Below are 17,333 nucleotides of genomic sequence, written 5' to 3' on the forward strand. Positions count from 1 at the left end.
AAACATCATTATTCCTGGCAGCATTATTCACAATGGCCAAAAAGCTAGAAACCAGCTGAGTGTCCATCAACAGATGAATCGATAAATAAATGATGTATATATAGATAGCAGAACATTATCTAGTCACAAAAAGGAGTGAAGTTCTCATACACGCACAAACAGGGACGAAACTTCAAAAGGCTACGGAAGTGAATTAAGTCGAACAGTACAAACATTATGATTCCACTCATACGAGGCATCTAAGTAAATTCTTAGAGATACAACACTGATTAGAGGGGTGGGTGGAGGAGCGACACTGAGTCACTGCTTAACGGGTGCAGTTTCTGTCTGCACTGATGGACGTCTGGAAGTCGTGCTGCGTTGTACAACATCCTGAGTGTAATTAATGCCGCTGAACTGTATGCTTAAAAGTGGTTTAAACGACATACTTACGCGTTTTTAAAACAACAAAAAAGACCTCTTCATGCTTACTAGTAAAAAGAGTACCACACTTATTTAGCAGCTAGAAATTTTATAATACATGTTAAACAGTTTTGATAGAATATATATACTTGCACTCACTAAGTTCTCTCTAGGTTGCAATTTTAGAGATCGTGGAATTTTAGGGGTAATTTCCACTGGCGTTATTCTCACTACTGCATGCATTTCTATGTTTAGTCTCTTTCTCAGGTCAGCTGGAATCTGAAATTACAAACAAACAAACAAACAAAAAATCCAAGAATGTAATTATGTTCAAAGCTCGATTAAAACACATCTCACAGCATAAATATTGATATCAGCCTCTACAACAGAGATGAAATTACAGAAGCTATCAAAATGATTCATAGCTTTCTTAGTGTGTCTGCGCTGCTATAACAAAATACTTAAAACTCTGCAGCTTATAAACAACAGCAGTGTCTTTCTCACAGTTATGAAGACTGTGGAGTCTAAGATTGGGGTCCTGGCAGATCTGGTGGCTCTTAGGGGTCTCTTCAGAGTCCTTCCTATGAGGACATCCCTCTTGCTGTGTTTTCACATGGTGGAAGTGGTAAATAAGCTCTTTCATAAGGGCACTAATTCCATCCATGGAGGATTCATCCTCACGACCTATCGACCTCCCAAAGTCTTACCTCCTGATACCATGCATTACCTTGAGGGCAGGACTTCAACATGAGTTTCAGGGGGACACAAACATTCAGACTACAGCAGAGTATAACCTGATGGAAGTGTAGGTACTGCTATATCACAAACATCTCAAATCTTCTCCCTGTATTTGTTTTTCTTTACATATTGTGCAGAATTAGAACTTTAACTGGATGTATCTGACTCTGCCCACATATCTTCAACCATGACATAATTACATTTGATTAAATTTTACTTGCAATCTTCTAGCTGCTTTCATCTATGAAAGTTGAGAATCCATGAAAAAGCTGGAGTGGTCAAAGCTAATCACAGACAATCTGAAAATCTGTACAATTAAATCCAAGCAAAAATTTAATCTAAAAGGCAAAGGATAAAATTTCTCACCTCCACTGATGAATATATCCTAAATTTAGATTGTGATGATATTTGCATAACTATTACAAAAAACAACGAACTGCACACTTTAAATTTTATCTCAACAAAGATTTTAAAAATGTTCTCATCCCCCAAAGCTTGGGAAGCACTGAAAGACATAAAAAAGACTTTAATCTTGCCAGGTATGTGGTGCACACCTGTAATCTCAGCACTTAGGAGGCTGAGACAGGAGGACTGCTGTGAGCTCAAGGCCAGCCTGGGCTACACAGTGAGCTCAAAGGTCAGCCTGAACTCTAAGGTGCATATCCTGACTTAAAGACTAATAAATCTTAAACATTACAAAATGTTTACACACATTAGAACATCACACGGTATCCCAGAAATATGTACAATTTTATGTTCCAGGTTTTAAAATAATTTTTAAAAAATGAATGAATTTAACATCTTTTTTTTTTTAACAGTCAAGTTTTCTAAAACAAAACCAACCACAACAAAAAAACCCAGACACTCCACAGTGTAAGAAATGTTCCAATCAATAGCGTTAGTTCTGTTCACAAGTGATCAATTCCAGTCTCTCAAGTCCAGCCTGCTGGAGCACCTCATGGCAATGACCGTCGCTTCTCACTGCCTGTCACCCTTCAACCTTTAAGGCACAGCAGGAAGTGCAGACTCCTGGCTGCTCTCTAGTTCCCAGGTCTTCCCCACCAGCACTTCTTCACCCATCCTCACCCTATGGTTTCAAGGAAGGACAAGAATATTTCCGTCTGGGGGCAGAAACTGCTAAGTCAGAATCACCTCAGTGCTAGACGACTTGAATTTGAAGATGCTGGGGAATCGCATAAACTGATGGTTTAAAGCTAACAGAAACAACTGAGGCTTTAGAAAACAAAGGAGTACAGAGGGATTAAATTTTTAAATGACTTGCATAGCTCAGCGGCATAAGCGCCTGCCTGGCAAGTGCAAGGTCCTGAGTTCGATTGCCGGTACCAAAAGAATCCAAACCAGAACAAAAAACAAATGACTTGCATGAAAGCTGTAGGTAAAATCATAAGAATAAATGGACTCTACAAAGGTGACAACCTTCCCTTTCTGTTTTTCTTCCCCGCCCTAATTGGGTCCTCTCATCATTGTGAAGTCTCATTTTATTTTATTTTTATACCGGGAATTGAACTCAGGACCTTGCACTTGCCAGGCAGGTGCTTGTGCCGCTGAGCTATACCCACGGCCTGAAGTCTCAATTTAGAGTGGTTCAAATAAAGGGGTAGGGATTCATGCCATATCAATTTCCTCTCCCTGCTATACACAAGTTAAAACAGCAGCTATCAGCAGGGTACATGGCTTCAGGACGCATTACCATCCAGGTACTGTCACAGCAAACAGAAAGTTCTTTCCCCCTCCTAGGTATCTTTCCTCAACACATAAAAAGTGCTTCCTTTGTTCTTAAAGACCATGGGAACAAACTTTCTAAAGATGCAAGGCTCTGTAGGGTACTCCAAACAGCATAATCCCTACAGTCCATCTGCCTGGGTGGGAATCCTAGTTCTACTCCTAACTATGCAACCTCAGGCATGTAATTCTGACTTTTCTGGGTCTATACACATAAAAGCTTATTTACTTTGGTAAATATACAGTCTTTACCAAAAGAAGGACTTTACAGTGCAAGCAGAAATGTCTCCCCCTTTGCAACAGTGTTTTTTATTATACTGCCTTTTTTTTTTCTGGTACCAGGAATCGAACTCACAACATCGCGCTTGCCAGGCAGGCGCTGTGCCGCTGAGTTAAATCCCTAGCCCTGCTTTTCAATTTATATGCAAAATATTATTCTATTTTAAAATCAAGGAAAGGGTAAGGAGCATAAGTTTGCCCACAAATTACAAAACTCATACTGACCCAAACTCTCCCAAGATGGAGGGCTTCCACATTTTTCGTGTATTTTATGGTGTTCTTCAATTCCTGAAGTCCATTCCAGACTATCTTTAGCACACAGGCCTTACCAGTTTCTTGACTACGATCTGAGTTAACCTGTTTTTGATCTAGCGGTTCTGACACCTGCTTTTCTTTTTCTGGTGACAGGACATTCTGCTTTATTTTAGTTTGCTGTTGTTTTGGAGAAAGTAGCTTAACCAGATTTCCATAGGTCACAGTAAAGCTGGGCTCCGCATCAAAGTATTCCTGGTCCCACGGAAATACATGAACAGCACAGTGTTTATGAAACACGGAAGTTGCTGGTGTGTTATATACACTAGGAGGCTGTGACTTGCACACTCTGAAAATATTGTCCACAGGAACAACCTCTGACTGCATGTTTTTGAAAGCATTGATTTCAGTTGAACCCCAGGACGTGTCTCGTTTTTTCTCAGATCCAAAAGAAAAAATGCTTCCTATCATAGTCCATAAGCTTGGTAACGATGAGAAGTTAACTGAATCTGCTGTGTTAGACCCAGTGACTGCTGCAGTATTTGATTGCAGTTGCTCGCTTTGAAATTCTTCTGTCGTTCCTTTTTGGTCTCTTCCATAACTATGAAAGTTTCCGTACGCATCATCTGACTTTGTAAATGTTTCTGCTTTGGCTTGGCGCGTCTTTGGCTGAATAAGGAGCCTGGTATCAGCTTCCAGCCTTCCATACGTAACAGCTGGCATCAGTGCAACTGTGTAGAAAACAGAGCTCGTCAGGGCAGGGCGACCTCTACGGAGGACTCAGTGTGACAGTATGGAGTACGACAGTTGTTACTACAACAGCACCTACCAATCTGGATAAATATGTAAGTCTGCTGATCCACCCAAACAGGAAAAATGGCTTTTGGAAAAACTATTCGAATTTGATCCAAAAGATGCTGTTCAAGAGAAGCAGCATGCAGCTCCTAGAACCAACAGAGAACAAGATCAATTTACTTTACATTTTGCCCTTTCTATGTCTAGTAAGGATATCACGATTCATTTTTTATTTTAATAAATACTGTGCATGTTTAAGGTACACAACATGATATTGTGGGATATACAGAGATTTTAAAAAAGCAAATTAACATATTCACCCATCTCCCAGTCACCCAATTTTTAAAAAAATTTTGCAGCAAGAATGGTTAAAAAACTAGGGCTGGGGATTTAGCTCAGCGGCACAGCACCTGCCTGGCAAGCGCAAGGTCATGAGTTCAATTCCCGATACTGGAAAAAAACAAAAAAAAAAGATGTTGGCTTTTGGGGCTGGGGATTTAGCTCAGCGGCAAAAGCGCCTGCCTGGCAAGCGCAAGGTCGTGAGTTCGGTTCCCGGTACCGGAGAAAAACCAAAACAAACAAACAAACAAAAAAAGAATAGTTAAAAAACTCACTTAGCATGAGCCCCAGATACAGTACAATTTTTAAATGTATAGTCCTCATGTTATACATTAGATCTCTACCCATTCTTATAATTCAAACCAACTCAGAAGGTAGAATGAAGTTCAAAGCAGTCCAAAGACAATGGTATTTTGAAGTAATTTAACTTTAAACTGAGATGGTTCTTATTTTTCTTTACCAGTATTTCCCAATCATCTGCTGAGATGGGCTCCACCTCAACTTCGTGACAAGATACCACATGAGAACATGGCTTGAGAAACACCTGGAAAAAATTAAAAATTTAAAACTACTTTCAAAAGATTATTCTGTATTCCTCGAAAACACGAAGTTCTCTCTTTAGGCAAGTAATGTGTGTGTGTGCGGATGGTCTTTCGTTCAACAAATATGAAGTGCTTATTCTTAGCCAGGGCTTGATGTGTTCGGTGTTTTAGAAAAAACTGTTGTACAACTAGTTACAGAGTACAGAAAACACACTTCCTAGCACGTGTGTCTCAAAAAATAAAGATAATCATTTTCAAAAGAAATATAAACTTTAATATGTAAGAAAAATAAGCTCCATCAAATCACCTGAGTTTATACTCTACTTCTAGAAGTTTCACAACTGTTAGCTTTATAACTAACTTTAAGCCGTGCTACTTCTAGGAAAGTAAAAAACACACTGAAATAAAGACCAGAGACCACTATTTATAGCGTATCTTTCACACAGCTAAAAGTAAATGAAACAAATACTCCCTCATTCTGTTCTACAGATACACGAAATGCTGGTGTATCTCAATAGCTGCAGTCCACCACCTTACTCTCTCTTCCCTTTAACAGACATTTCTGAAGATTACGGGGATAAAATCCAAAGCCACTGAGTGTTAGCCATTCTAGGTAAGCAGCCCTGCCTCTCTACTTTTGTGAATTTGTTCTCGATACCTCCCTTACCATCGTACTTCAAAAGAATAATTTGAAAGAAGCACAAAGCAGCTCCTGCCTACCAAAAAGTGAAGGACTGCAGCAGGCTTATGTTCCATTCCTATGAAAGGACCTTCAGTGAGTCTGGGAAGAGTCACTTAAAAGCAAGTTGGAAGTAAAAACAAGTAGGATTGTTTAGTGTACTAATTAAGATATCAAAATCAATAGGAAGCTGATGTTGCCTAGAGGCAGTTGCCACATGCTCAAAGCAAGCTAAACTGTAACCTGCTTTCCGGTTCCGAGCAAATATATTTCACCTTGCGAGGTTTGTAGACCAAGGCATCAAAGTTAGTGATTTCTAAGGTCTTTCTGGCATTAAAATATTAAGATTCTAGAAAAATCTAGGGTACACAAGACAAGTCAGAGGCTTCTAGATTTCTCAGGAACAGCCTGTTCTGATTATCAAAACACACATCAAGTCTGTGTCTGGAACAAGCTGAAAAGATGTGCACAGAGGTACAGCTGTGAGAAACTGGTAACAGAGAGCACTGTATCTTCCTCCATCAAAACTGTAAAAGCATAAGCCCCCCGGCCCTGGTAATTCGATTTTTATTTCATGCCTGCAGGTTGAAAATCTGAAAATCTGAAGCTAAAATGCTTGAAATCTGAAACTTTCTGAGCACAAGTTTTTGAGCATTTCAGACTTTGGAATAACAATGTGCAACCAGTAAAGCCAATGCAAACAGTCTCAAATCTAAAACTCTCCAAAATCTGAAATACTTCTGGCTCTAAGCATTTCGAGTGAGGGATAACAAACCTGCACATATAGGACTCTGAGGCAACACAAAGCTGCTCTTGCTCAATGCGAATCTGAGGGCTCCCCGGCGAGGCCAACCATTTCTGTTGCTATTACGGATTCTTTGGGAGACAGTGTTTTAATGGCACTGCTACAATAGAGGATCAATATTTACAGGGAGATATTCATTCTATATTGTTTGTAAACCATCATCCCTACGTCTGCAGGTTCCACATCTGCAGATCCAATCAACCATGAATAAAATATACCGGGAAAATAATTCTGTCTATCCCGAATATGCACAGATTTTTTTGGTTGTCATTATTCCCTAAACAATGTAACTATTTACATACATGTAAATACTATACCATTTTATATAAGGGACACAAGTAACTACAGACTGTGGATTCCATGGCTATCTCGTAAGCAAGCTCCCACAGGCACTGAGGGAAGACTGGATACAGAAAAGTATTTTTAATTAAGACCACGAGACATTCAAAAAATGCATCAGAAAAAAATGAAATTAAGTTCAGTAATAGTAAGTAAAACCCAGTATTTAATAAAGGGAAAAATGATTTCCTAAAAACAAAATTAGAGAAACTGCAAAGTGAGTAAAATAAACAATGCAGAACACTGACTTAGCAACAAAGTTTAGTTAATTTGAATATCTGAGACTGGTTAAAATAATATGTAAGTTGGGTGTCATCTCAAGTCCTTAAAAAACCTGACCTTTCATTTCCATTGCCGTATTATGTGACATAAGAAGAAAGTCACTGTCATCATATTTTGTCCTTACCTGTCCCCCATTTGAAAGTCCAAGTTTCTGACCAACTTGTCTGTTAATTTCAGCCACATTTTCACCTTGGTCATTAAAATGCCTGCCTTCCACCCAGCTCAAGAATACCGGCTGCAGACCCCAGGTGACTTCTATAGCTTGATTCTATTTATAGAAAGAATGGGAGGGGGAAAGATTGTTAAAGTTTTAGATGTTTTCCATGGAGTCATATAAATTATCACTGCAATCCACACACAGAAAAACAGTCCTATAGATAGTTGGGAATATTTGCATTAGCTTTACTGGTTGAGCATCCTTAATCCAAAATCCAAATGCTCCAAATTTTAAAATGCTGAAATGCTCCAAAATTTAAAACTTGTGCTAAGAAAGTTTCAGCTATCACCATTTGTATAGCATTTAAAAAGTCATAATCATTTCAAATACCTAATGCTGGCAATACCCTTATATTCTCATGACAGAATAAATTGATTCAAGCATTTCAGAGTTCAAAATGGCAACAAGGGACTGGAGACGTAGCCCAGTAGTAGAGCACTTGCCTAGCTTAAACAGAGGCCTGGGTTTGATCCCTAGCACCACAAAAACAAAACAAAAAAAATCCTCTCAAAAGGCGATAGGTAGCCTTTGAGCCACATGTAACTATTTGAATATTCTAAATTAATGATTCAAAAGGGAAAAATATATGATGCTTTAACGTGAAACAAGTTTTAGAATCATAACACAGCAATCAGATAAAATAGCAATCCCTGATACTGATTGATCAGAAGAGTAATACATGCATACTGTAAAAATGCAAAAAACACAAATAACCAAAATGTGAAGGTAGGTCACCATTCCCAGAGGTAAATCCTACTAATAGCTTCTTGTGCATTGTCCCAGAAATGTTATATTATTCAGCTTCTTAAATAACTTTAAAAGCCACAAAAGTATGGATATCTACTTATAAGTTTAAAAAGCAATATATAAAATTTATTTTCATCAAAAGAGCAATAATATAAAATATGTAAGTTTGTGTCCAATGACTACATTTTTTTTAAAATTAAAAAATTACTCATGAAAACTTGGAAAATAAATGAAGCTGGAATGGAAAAAAAGGAATTATTGCTGTTCTCGCCACAAAAAGACAACCACGTATACAACAGTCTATTTCTTCCTAATCTTTTTCTTTTGTTTTGTATCAGGAATTGTACTCAGGACCTTGCGCTTTCTATTCTCTTTCTTTATGCATAAGTTAATTTTTTGCACAGCTGTACATTAAAAGACAATTTAACATCCTTTTCTTCCACTTAATACTGCATCATGAACCTTTGGTTAAACTGTAGTAATTAGTCCCATAAAGTCATAATCTATACTGTTAGATTTGGCTGACTTTGTAGAAGTCTGCAAATTTGGTTTCATGCCAAAATTTTTTTCACTTGAACCATACAGCCCCTCACCCTTCAGGTAGACAGACTAGAAAAGCAGCCCCTTTTCCAGGAGTTTACTTAGTAAATGCATGGAACTACTTCCTTTGGCCCAAACCATGGCATCAGTATCACCATGAAGGAAATCTTCCGGTGAAACTGGATGCTGAAATTCTGTAGGAGCCTCCAAGGCCTGATGAATCACACTGACACAAGCAAACGGCAATCGAATCTGGATGTGGCCATTTCTGGATGATTTAGGTTTCTTTGCTACAAGAGCAGGTCCCGAGCTCAGAGTACAGACAAGATAACTGAGTTTGGCAATGTTTTTTGTTGTCACAACTAGGGCGGAAATGTGCTCCTGGCCTCTACTGGGCAGGAGCCAAGGAAGCTGCTAAACATCTTAAATGTACAGGACACCCCTCAAACAAAACAATTATCCAAACCCCAAATAACAAGGGGGCCAAGGGTAAAAAACCCTAAACTGAACCTGTACTGAGTACTCAGTCCTCAGAGGCTTGAGCAGACAGAACACAGAACAGGCATAGCAAGTCAGATGTGTTACATGAAAAGAAGGGTGGCCGGGCATGGTGGCGCACACCTGTAATCCCATCACTCGGGAAGCTGAGGCAGGAGGATCACTGCAAGTTCAAGACCAACCTGGGCTACAAAGTGAGCGCAAGGCCAGCCTAAACTGCCTAACAAGACCGTGTCTCAAAAGAAAAAAAAAAGTTACGTGGACACTGTTGTAAAGTTACGGAGTAAGTACAGCAAGAGGGAAAATGTAGAATGGCAGGAGCAAAGGAACGGAAGTGGGAATGAGGTAAATTAAAGAAACTGGAAAAAGCACAGGCTGGTTGACAAGGAGTGAGCTAGTCGACAAGGGGCAGATGAACTACAAGAGAACCTCCATCAGCTCCTACCGCACCGAGTCAAGTTCTGCCTGAAAGTTTGTGACAGCGACTGGTTTGGAGTTGTAAGAAAAGCTTAGGGGGGTAGGGGGGTTGGGGATATAGCTCAGTGGCATAAGCGCCTGCCCGGCAAGCGCAAGGTCTTGAGTTCAATCCCCGGTACCCCTCCCCCCAAAAAAAGAAAGAAAAAAGGAAGAGCTTATCAGAAACAAAAGTTTGCTTAATGGTAAGAAAAAAAAATAATAACAAGAATGAAAGGATTCTGTTGAATGTGGTATGTGATGAAAGATGGACCAAAAACCATAAAAACAAAGAAGTTGCTCAAGAGGAAAGTTGGGCTGATGTCTCGTAGTTTATTGAAAGACCGGTTAATGCTTAAATTTTTTTTTTTTAATATTGTGACCAATTTTGCATGCGTGTATCTGCTAATCTGAGCAACTGCTATGAAGACAATATGCAAAATAACAATTGGTGAATCCCTACCATCTTGTCTAGTGAAACTGTATTGTCTCTAATGTTTTTTCTTCCTTTTTTAAAGTTATTTTAAAGAGTAAAAAAAGGATAACATAGTAATAGGGGGGCTTACCGAATTACAGACAAAGTGGTAGGAAATTATCAGTGGTTGTTATTTTACATATCGTTAGCTACAAGATAGTTTCTCAGGTATCTAATGTTTTCTTAAATTATTATTTTCTTATTCTCTTCAATGGTTTGACCAATCTTCCATCTCTACATTAGGTAATCTGAGCGACTTCGTTGAAATCAACACTATATAACACAACACTATATTATAAAACACTATAATACAACAACCACTGTTAATTCCTGCCATTTGGTTTGAAACCCCGTCTGACTTTTAATGCTCTTGCTTTGTTTTGTTTGTACTTTGCTATTGTTCCTTTGTTTACTATGCTCTTTAAAATATAAAAAGAGAAAAGTTGGAATTTTTGACATTACTGCAAACTCTTGCGAATCTGCTGTTCGGATTAGGCAGTGGCGGGCAGCATGCCTCCAAGACTTGCGAAGATTTCAAATATTCCATGCTTTCGCCACACGAGCACAGCCCAACTTCTCAGACCGTGTGCATCTACTCCTAACTATGACAACGTGGACGCTGGATCTACACGAGCGGGCGCAAGTCCGGCAGGGTGCCCTACGCGGCGGCCGCGGACCCCCGCACCTTCCCGGGCTCCACAACCCACGCCAGCCCCGCGGGGCCGACGGCAGCAGCTGTGCAGACTTGGAGATCCCTAGCAAGAACACTATTAAATAACAAAAACATCCGCGTCCTCGAGAGCATTTCCACCCCGGCCTGAGGAATATTCCAGAATGCAGAGAGGAGTTCCGCCCTCGGACGCCTCAAAGCCCAGCGGGACCGAGCGACACGGCCCGGACCAGGTCCACGGCTGCACCCGGGCGCGCGGCGGCGGAGCGCGGCGGCCTCCTCGGCCACGTCCGGCCCGAGCTGCGTCGGGCGCCGGGGCCGCGCGTTACCTGCAGAAGGTGCAGCTGGGCCACGAGGCGCCGCGGCAGGTGGAGGAAGCAGTCGCGAGCGTTGGTTAAAGCCACGGTCACCGCCACCCCCCCGGCCGCCGACCCCGCCAGGCGGTCGCTGCCCCACATCTCCCCAAGGCGCCGCTCCGGGAACGCCCACGGTAGAGCGGCGTGCGACTCCTAACCCCGCAGGCGGAGCGCGTCGGAGTCCGAGAGGATCGATTGGTCCCGCCCCCGCGGCCCCGCCCTCTCCTCAGCGGCGCGTCTCTCTTCACGCCTGTAAGGCGGAGGGGCAAACAAGCCTCCGCCACTCATTGGTCCTCTCCTCCAAGCCACCGGGGGGCAGCACCGTGTTCGACGAAGTCTCGCTCTCAGGAAACGATGGCCGACGCTGTCGATTCTCTAGCCAATCCTGGAACGTCTTGGCCCACCCGGCTCTCTTATTGGGTACACGGCAGTGTGGCAAGGCGGATGTTGTTCTCCCCGTGAGCGCCAAAGCGGGCAACATGGCGTCGAGCGACGGGCAGTTTGGAAATGTATTAGACCACCACGTCCGGAGGGCGGTTTGCGCCACAAGGGCGAAATATCGAGAGGGCCGACGGCCTCGCGCGGTCAAGGTAAAGTGATTTGTTTCATTCGCTATCTTCGGTAGCTTTGTGTGAGCCCTAGCTCGACATGGCCCGCCTGGCTAAAGGCATAGAAAGAGTGCTGTCAGATCCTTCTCTTCTTGGAGATGGCATGCGGAACCCTAGCGTAGACACCGGAGGATGTTATTACCCATTTGGTTAAGTATTAGAACGTCGCTGTGCAAGAACGGGGCTTTGTGTCATCTGTATTTATAGCAGTGCTTGTCACTTAAGTACTCAGTGAATACTTGAGTGACTTTCCAATGACGTCTACCGAGCCAACCACTGGAAAAAATGACACCTGAGAGCAGTCGGTTGTATGTTTTAGTGAGATATTCTCACACGTGTAGTAAGTTATTCTTTATGGAGAAGCTAGCATTTTAGAACGTTTTGCGTGTTTTTTTACAGGTCAGGTTGAACGATGCTTTGTTTAAAACAAAAAATAAGGGCGAATTTGTCCTAGGCTTATTTGCAAAATACATTTAATGAGTGTATTTCTTTTAGGTCTATACAATCAATTTGGAATCCCGGTACTTACTGATACAAGGAGTGCCTGCAGTGGGAGCAATGAAGCAATTAGTGGAGCGATTTGCTCTGTATGGTACGATTGAAGAGTATAATGCTCTAGATGAATACCCAGCAGAAGACTTTACTGAAGTTTATCTTATTAAGTTTATGAGTTTACAGAGTGCAAGGTAATGTGCAGGTTAAACAGTATCTCATTTCCTCCATTTCTGTTGCTATCATTTTGGCCTCAGGTTTCTCTCATTCATACTGAATTACCCAAAGTTTAACGTGGGCCTGTAGTACTCTTATCTTCCTGCAGTCTTTTAGAGGCTAACCTCACGAAAACAGTTTCCATCCCCTCGTTCCCATGCTTAGCAGTTAGTGTCCTGTAGTACAGTAGATTAAAAACTGAATGTGGAGTGTTTTCTAGTACTGCTCACTAGCTTCATGCCTAGCAAGTAATTTAACCCTGCTAAGCCTATTTGTTCCATTTCTTAAAATCCAGATGGTGAAAAACCTATTTCTTGAGGTATGAGGATGAACTAAGATAACTTGTGTAAAGGACTTAGAATAATACCTTCTGTTTAGAATGCATTAAACATTAACTCTTGTACTTCCTATTATGTGAATTAACTCCATTGTTTCTGGGCATCTATATAACATAAACCTGCTCCATTAAGCTGAAGTATGCAGTGCCTTATCTACTTTTGTGTTGACCCCTTTTCTTGTTACTAATCTGATCTGAGACCCAGCCTTCCCTGGCTGTTATCCATTTATATTTCTCTTCTGGGCTTCTAGTAGCTCTGACTGTGCCACAGAAACACTTGTTTTTATGCAGTCATGTGTTGTTGTCAAGCAGCTCTTCCGTTTAATTTCACTTTCCTAACCAATTTGCCACCTTCTCATGATTAGGAAAGCATATAGCACGTGTGTCCAACCAGCAGCCCACTGGTTGGACAAAACTGGTTTGCCAGCGTTGCATTGAGTGAAGAGGAGTTGACTTGAATCTCATATGAAATACAGGGGTACCTTGGTTCACAAATGCTTTTTTTTTTTCACAAGTGCTTTTGTTTGCAAATGTATTGGGCAAAATTTTGTTTTCGTTTTCGAGCTCTGCACTGAGTGATGAACACAGCTGCAGCCATCTTTCCCACATGAACATGAACATGGCCGGGGGCTGGGGATTTAGCTCAGCGGCAAAGTGCCTGCCTGGCAAGCGCAAGGTCGTGAGTTCGGTTCCCGGTACCAGAGAAAAACCGAACATGAACATGGCCATCTTTTCCAGAATTGTGGAATGAATTAAGTTCGTGAACCAAAGTACTGTACCACTGTACATAATATAGTTAACATATATTAGTAACAAAACTACGTTTTTTATGTACTTGTTATTATAAGATAGGCATATTGAAATCTGTACTAATAGATCCTGTTATCATGTATTTCTGTTTAGGATAGCCAAGAGAAAAATGGATGAACAGAGTTTCTTTGGTGGATTGCTTCATGTTTGCTATGCTCCCGAATTTGAGACAATCGAAGAAACTAGAAAAAAATTAGAAGAGCGAAAGGCTTATATAGCAAGAGCTACTAAAAATGAAGGTATACAAATCCTATTACTGAACACTTCCTGTGTGTCAGGCATTCTGCTTCATACACCACTGGGAATGCCCAAGTTAGATGGGGGATAGGCAAATGAATGATCACAGTATTCAGTAACTTAAGTCACAGGGCTCTCTGCAGCCCTGTACATAAGTTGGGTTGGAAAGAGAGAGCTGTTGGTTATCTCATGTTTCCACATCCCACTCTGATGGTGCCATCTGCTCCTGGGAGAATAGATCAAGCAAGAGTCTTGTACAGACCCTAAAAGTGTGCCCAGCATACTGTTTGCTTTAACAACAAAAACTAAACAACATGTTACATTCATATAGTAGAATATTCTGAAGCTGTGAAAAAAGCATTCTGTGTAGTGACACGGGAAGACTAAGATCTACATGTAAGTGGATCATGGGTGTGGAGAAGAGTGTTGTAGGTTGCTTTTGGTGTGGAAAGGGAAGAGGGACAGGTGGGCTGAAGAAAAGTAACACATATGGGATACATAAGTAAGAAAGAATAGCGAATACGTAAGAGAGGTAGAAAACCAGATACATGTGGAATGAGAAAAAGGTGAATTTTGATCTGATATACCTTTTTTATCCTCTTAAAAGACCTTTAAACCACATTAATACGTTCTCTGCTCAAGAAATAAAATCTTTGAGCCAGCTGTGGTGGCACATGGCTCTAATCCCAGTACTCAAGAACCTGAGGCAGGAGAATCTCTACGGGTTCAAGGCTAGCCTGGCCTGCTTCGTGAGTTCAAGGCCAGCCTGATGTACATTGCAAGACACCCCCTCCCCCAAAAGAGAAAGAAAATTGTTGGAATAGAATATGGTAACAGTTTTTAAGTTTGTTTTTTAAATTACATGATTCTGAACAGTAAGCGAACTATTTCTCTTTTCTTTTCCCACAACTTTTAAATTGTAATGTAAAAAGACTATTATATGACAAAGAAGAAACCGGTTCCAGAGCATAAAGACACAGAAGATTTTAGACAGGCCTTCCACTCAGAGATGCCTGGATTTTGTGCAGTCACTTTGAACACACCGACTGGGAGCCAAGATCCTCTTTTTCCTTATTCTTGTGAATTGCCTTTAGGTTATTTTGCCTCAAAATATGTATGTTCACCTGGGGAGCATGTGGACAGAACATCTGATTCCTATAAAGATGGTAGAGACTATAATGAAACAGTGAAGCATTGTATCTACAGTGACTCTTCCCCAAAATTACAGATGAACACTTCTAAAAATTTAGTGCCCCATTCTGGAGCACAAAAAGCCATTACTCCTTCAGGCGCAGTTGACAGGTTTATGCCTCGGACAACACAGCTGCAGGAGCGGAAAAGAAGAAGAGAAGATGATCATAAACTTGGAACTTTTGAAACAAGCACAGGCAGTAATGAGGTGATGATTGGGCCTAAGTTACCAGACATACCTAAAATAGATCTGCAAGATGATTCCTTGAATACAACAGCAAACTTAATTCGGAAAAAACTTAAAGAGGTGAGGTCATTTGTCAAAAAATGTGAAGAGATGATTTGATTATAGGACTAACAACTAAGTGGAAAATTATTTGTGGGAATGATAGAATTGTATTTTTTCAATTTTTAATTTCTGATGTGGTTTTTCTGGAATCTCTGTTAAATTAAGTGAACTTGACCAGTATATTTATTTATTTTGATGGTAATTTCTGCTTTAAACAATGAATATATTTTTATATCATTCTAGATGCAAAAATACTAACATAGTGGTTTCAGTCAATTAAATCAATCTGCCATAGTGAGATCCAGGCCCCCTTTTTAAACAGCTCCCCAGGTAGTTATAAACCAAACCTAAGAAGGAAAATTAATATAAATTCTCTTGGGCCAGGGATATAGCTCAGCGGCACAGCGCCTGCCTGGCAAGCGCAAGGTCAGGAGTTCAATTTCCGGTACAAAAAAAAAAAATTCTCTTAAATTCAAAGTCAAATTTAAAATGATTATTTTGCTTCTGTGATAGAAATATCTGTGGAAGAAGGTGAGATTTCTAAACATTGGGTCATTGCATTGCTTTAAGGGTCTACATTTTAAGTGTAAAGTTTTTAAAAAACTAGAACTAGATTATGCTACTTAGTCTTTTTTTTAACATTATTTAGGTAATCATTCTGTCTCAAGCATAAAAAAAGTTAACATTTCTTTTTTTCATTTTTTTGGCACTGGGAATTGAACTCATAACCTCATGCTTGCCAGACAAGTGCTGTGCCACTGAGCTATATCCCTCGCCCCAAAAATTTAACATTTGAACAAACCTTTATTTTTTTCTTTTCTTTTTTTTTGAGACAGGGTCTCACTGCATGATTCAGGCTGACCTTGAACTTACCATTGTAGCCCAGGCTTGCCTCAGACTCTCAGTAAACCTGCCTCGGCCTCCTGATGAATTAGCTTTGGAAAGACATCTTTTTTTGGGGTGGGGTTAGGTTGTGGAAATGATAAACTGAGGGTCATGCCTGTTCTCCTATATTTAATGCCAAGGTTCAGAAAGCTTTTCACATTGTTATACATAAATTTTATAGTGATTCAGGGATGCTAAAAGCCTGATTTCTTTTACAGTTTTTTTTTTAATCTGAAAATGATTACCTAGTAAGACTACTAAAATAATAGTAAAAACCTATACACACAGTTTGTAATGCTTAATTTACCACATTTTCTAATACTTTTCCATTTCAAATGAAGATTATGTTATTCTGCTGTGATTTATTGTCCATGCCTTTTGAGGTACGCTTGGTGTCCATTTTTCTCCTCGGAAATTGAGAATTCTATCATTTTGTGCACATTTTTCCAAATTTTCATCCCTGTCCCAAGCATTTTATTTCATATGTCTATCAGATGTTATCTGTATTTCAAAAATGCAAAACTTGGATATCTACTTGTATTAAAAAAAACATGACTTTAAATCTGTTTAAAAATGCTAAAGGAGAGCATATGTTTACTTTTCTCCCTACAAAAACTTTTTTTTCAGTTCTTAGTATCAAACCTAGGGACTTGGATGAGCTAAAGAAATGTTATACATCCGCTGCCCTCCTTCCAGTTTTATTTTCTTGGTAAATGGCTTTGGAAATTTTACTCTCATCAATGTTTGGACAGGAAACTTTGCTTTGTGCCTAGGATGTAGGCTGCATCCAGAACGTGGGCCACCTCTCTCGAAAGAGATTGCAGGGACTGGGCGATTAGGTGTATATCCTACCTCTTCTAGCTTATTTACTCTTACACTACAAAAACTGAGTTTTGGTGGTTCTTTTTTCTTTTTAAACTAGGTAATTTCATCTGTGCCAAAGCCCCCAGAGGACAAATTGGAAGCTGTATGTACGAGTCATCCATTAAAACAAAGAAGAAGAATATAGATTTCCAGGAACAAGTTAGTATTTTCTCTTTCTTTTTTTTTTTTTTTTTCTGTTTTTGAGACAGGGTCTCACCCTGTAGTTCAGGCTGGCCTTGAACTCACAGTGATC

At 40.3% G+C, this 17,333-nt stretch overlaps 2 protein-coding genes across 8 annotated transcripts in view; one reads left to right on the forward strand and one right to left on the reverse strand.

The window, feature by feature from the left end:
• Window positions 1-11,341, reverse strand: part of Pex1 (peroxisomal biogenesis factor 1) — a 43,028-nt gene extending 31,687 nt beyond the window's left edge. Inside the window, exons 1-6 of one of the 3 annotated variants that reach the window (XM_005388022.2) lie at window positions 11,125-11,339; window positions 7,320-7,463; window positions 5,009-5,092; window positions 4,244-4,358; window positions 3,388-4,145; window positions 562-681 (exon numbers count right to left, since the gene is read on the reverse strand). In XM_005388022.2, coding sequence (XP_005388079.1) covers window positions 562-681; window positions 3,388-4,145; window positions 4,244-4,358; window positions 5,009-5,092; window positions 7,320-7,463; window positions 11,125-11,253 — 1,350 coding nt within the window. In that variant the 5' untranslated portion in view covers window positions 11,254-11,339. Of the gene's footprint in view, window positions 1-561; window positions 682-3,387; window positions 4,146-4,243; window positions 4,359-5,008; window positions 5,093-7,319; window positions 7,464-11,124 lie in introns of all 3 variants that reach the window. The other 2 variants (XM_013515937.1, XM_005388023.2) reach the window with 2 other exon arrangements.
• The window catches only part of Rbm48 (RNA binding motif protein 48), a 36,593-nt gene continuing 30,600 nt past the window's right edge, over window positions 11,341-17,333 (forward strand). For 4 of the 5 annotated variants that reach the window (XR_261518.2, XM_013515938.1, XM_013515939.1 and 1 more), the window contains exons 1-5: window positions 11,531-11,741; window positions 12,255-12,445; window positions 13,708-13,853; window positions 14,784-15,349; window positions 17,139-17,239. Coding sequence is in view for 4 of the 5 variants with exons in the window: in XM_013515938.1 (XP_013371392.1) it covers window positions 11,631-11,741; window positions 12,255-12,445; window positions 13,708-13,853; window positions 14,784-15,349; window positions 17,139-17,225 (1,101 nt within the window). In the remaining variant the exon portion in view is untranslated. Of the gene's footprint in view, window positions 11,742-12,254; window positions 12,446-13,707; window positions 13,854-14,783; window positions 15,350-17,138; window positions 17,240-17,333 lie in introns of all 5 variants that reach the window. The other variant, XM_005388021.2, reaches the window with a different exon arrangement.

The sequence above is a fragment of the Chinchilla lanigera genome, unplaced genomic scaffold (assembly GCF_000276665.1).
Source record: "Chinchilla lanigera isolate Chin_1 unplaced genomic scaffold, ChiLan1.0 scaffold00031, whole genome shotgun sequence".
In the NCBI taxonomy this organism is placed as follows: Eukaryota; Metazoa; Chordata; class Mammalia; order Rodentia; family Chinchillidae; genus Chinchilla; species Chinchilla lanigera.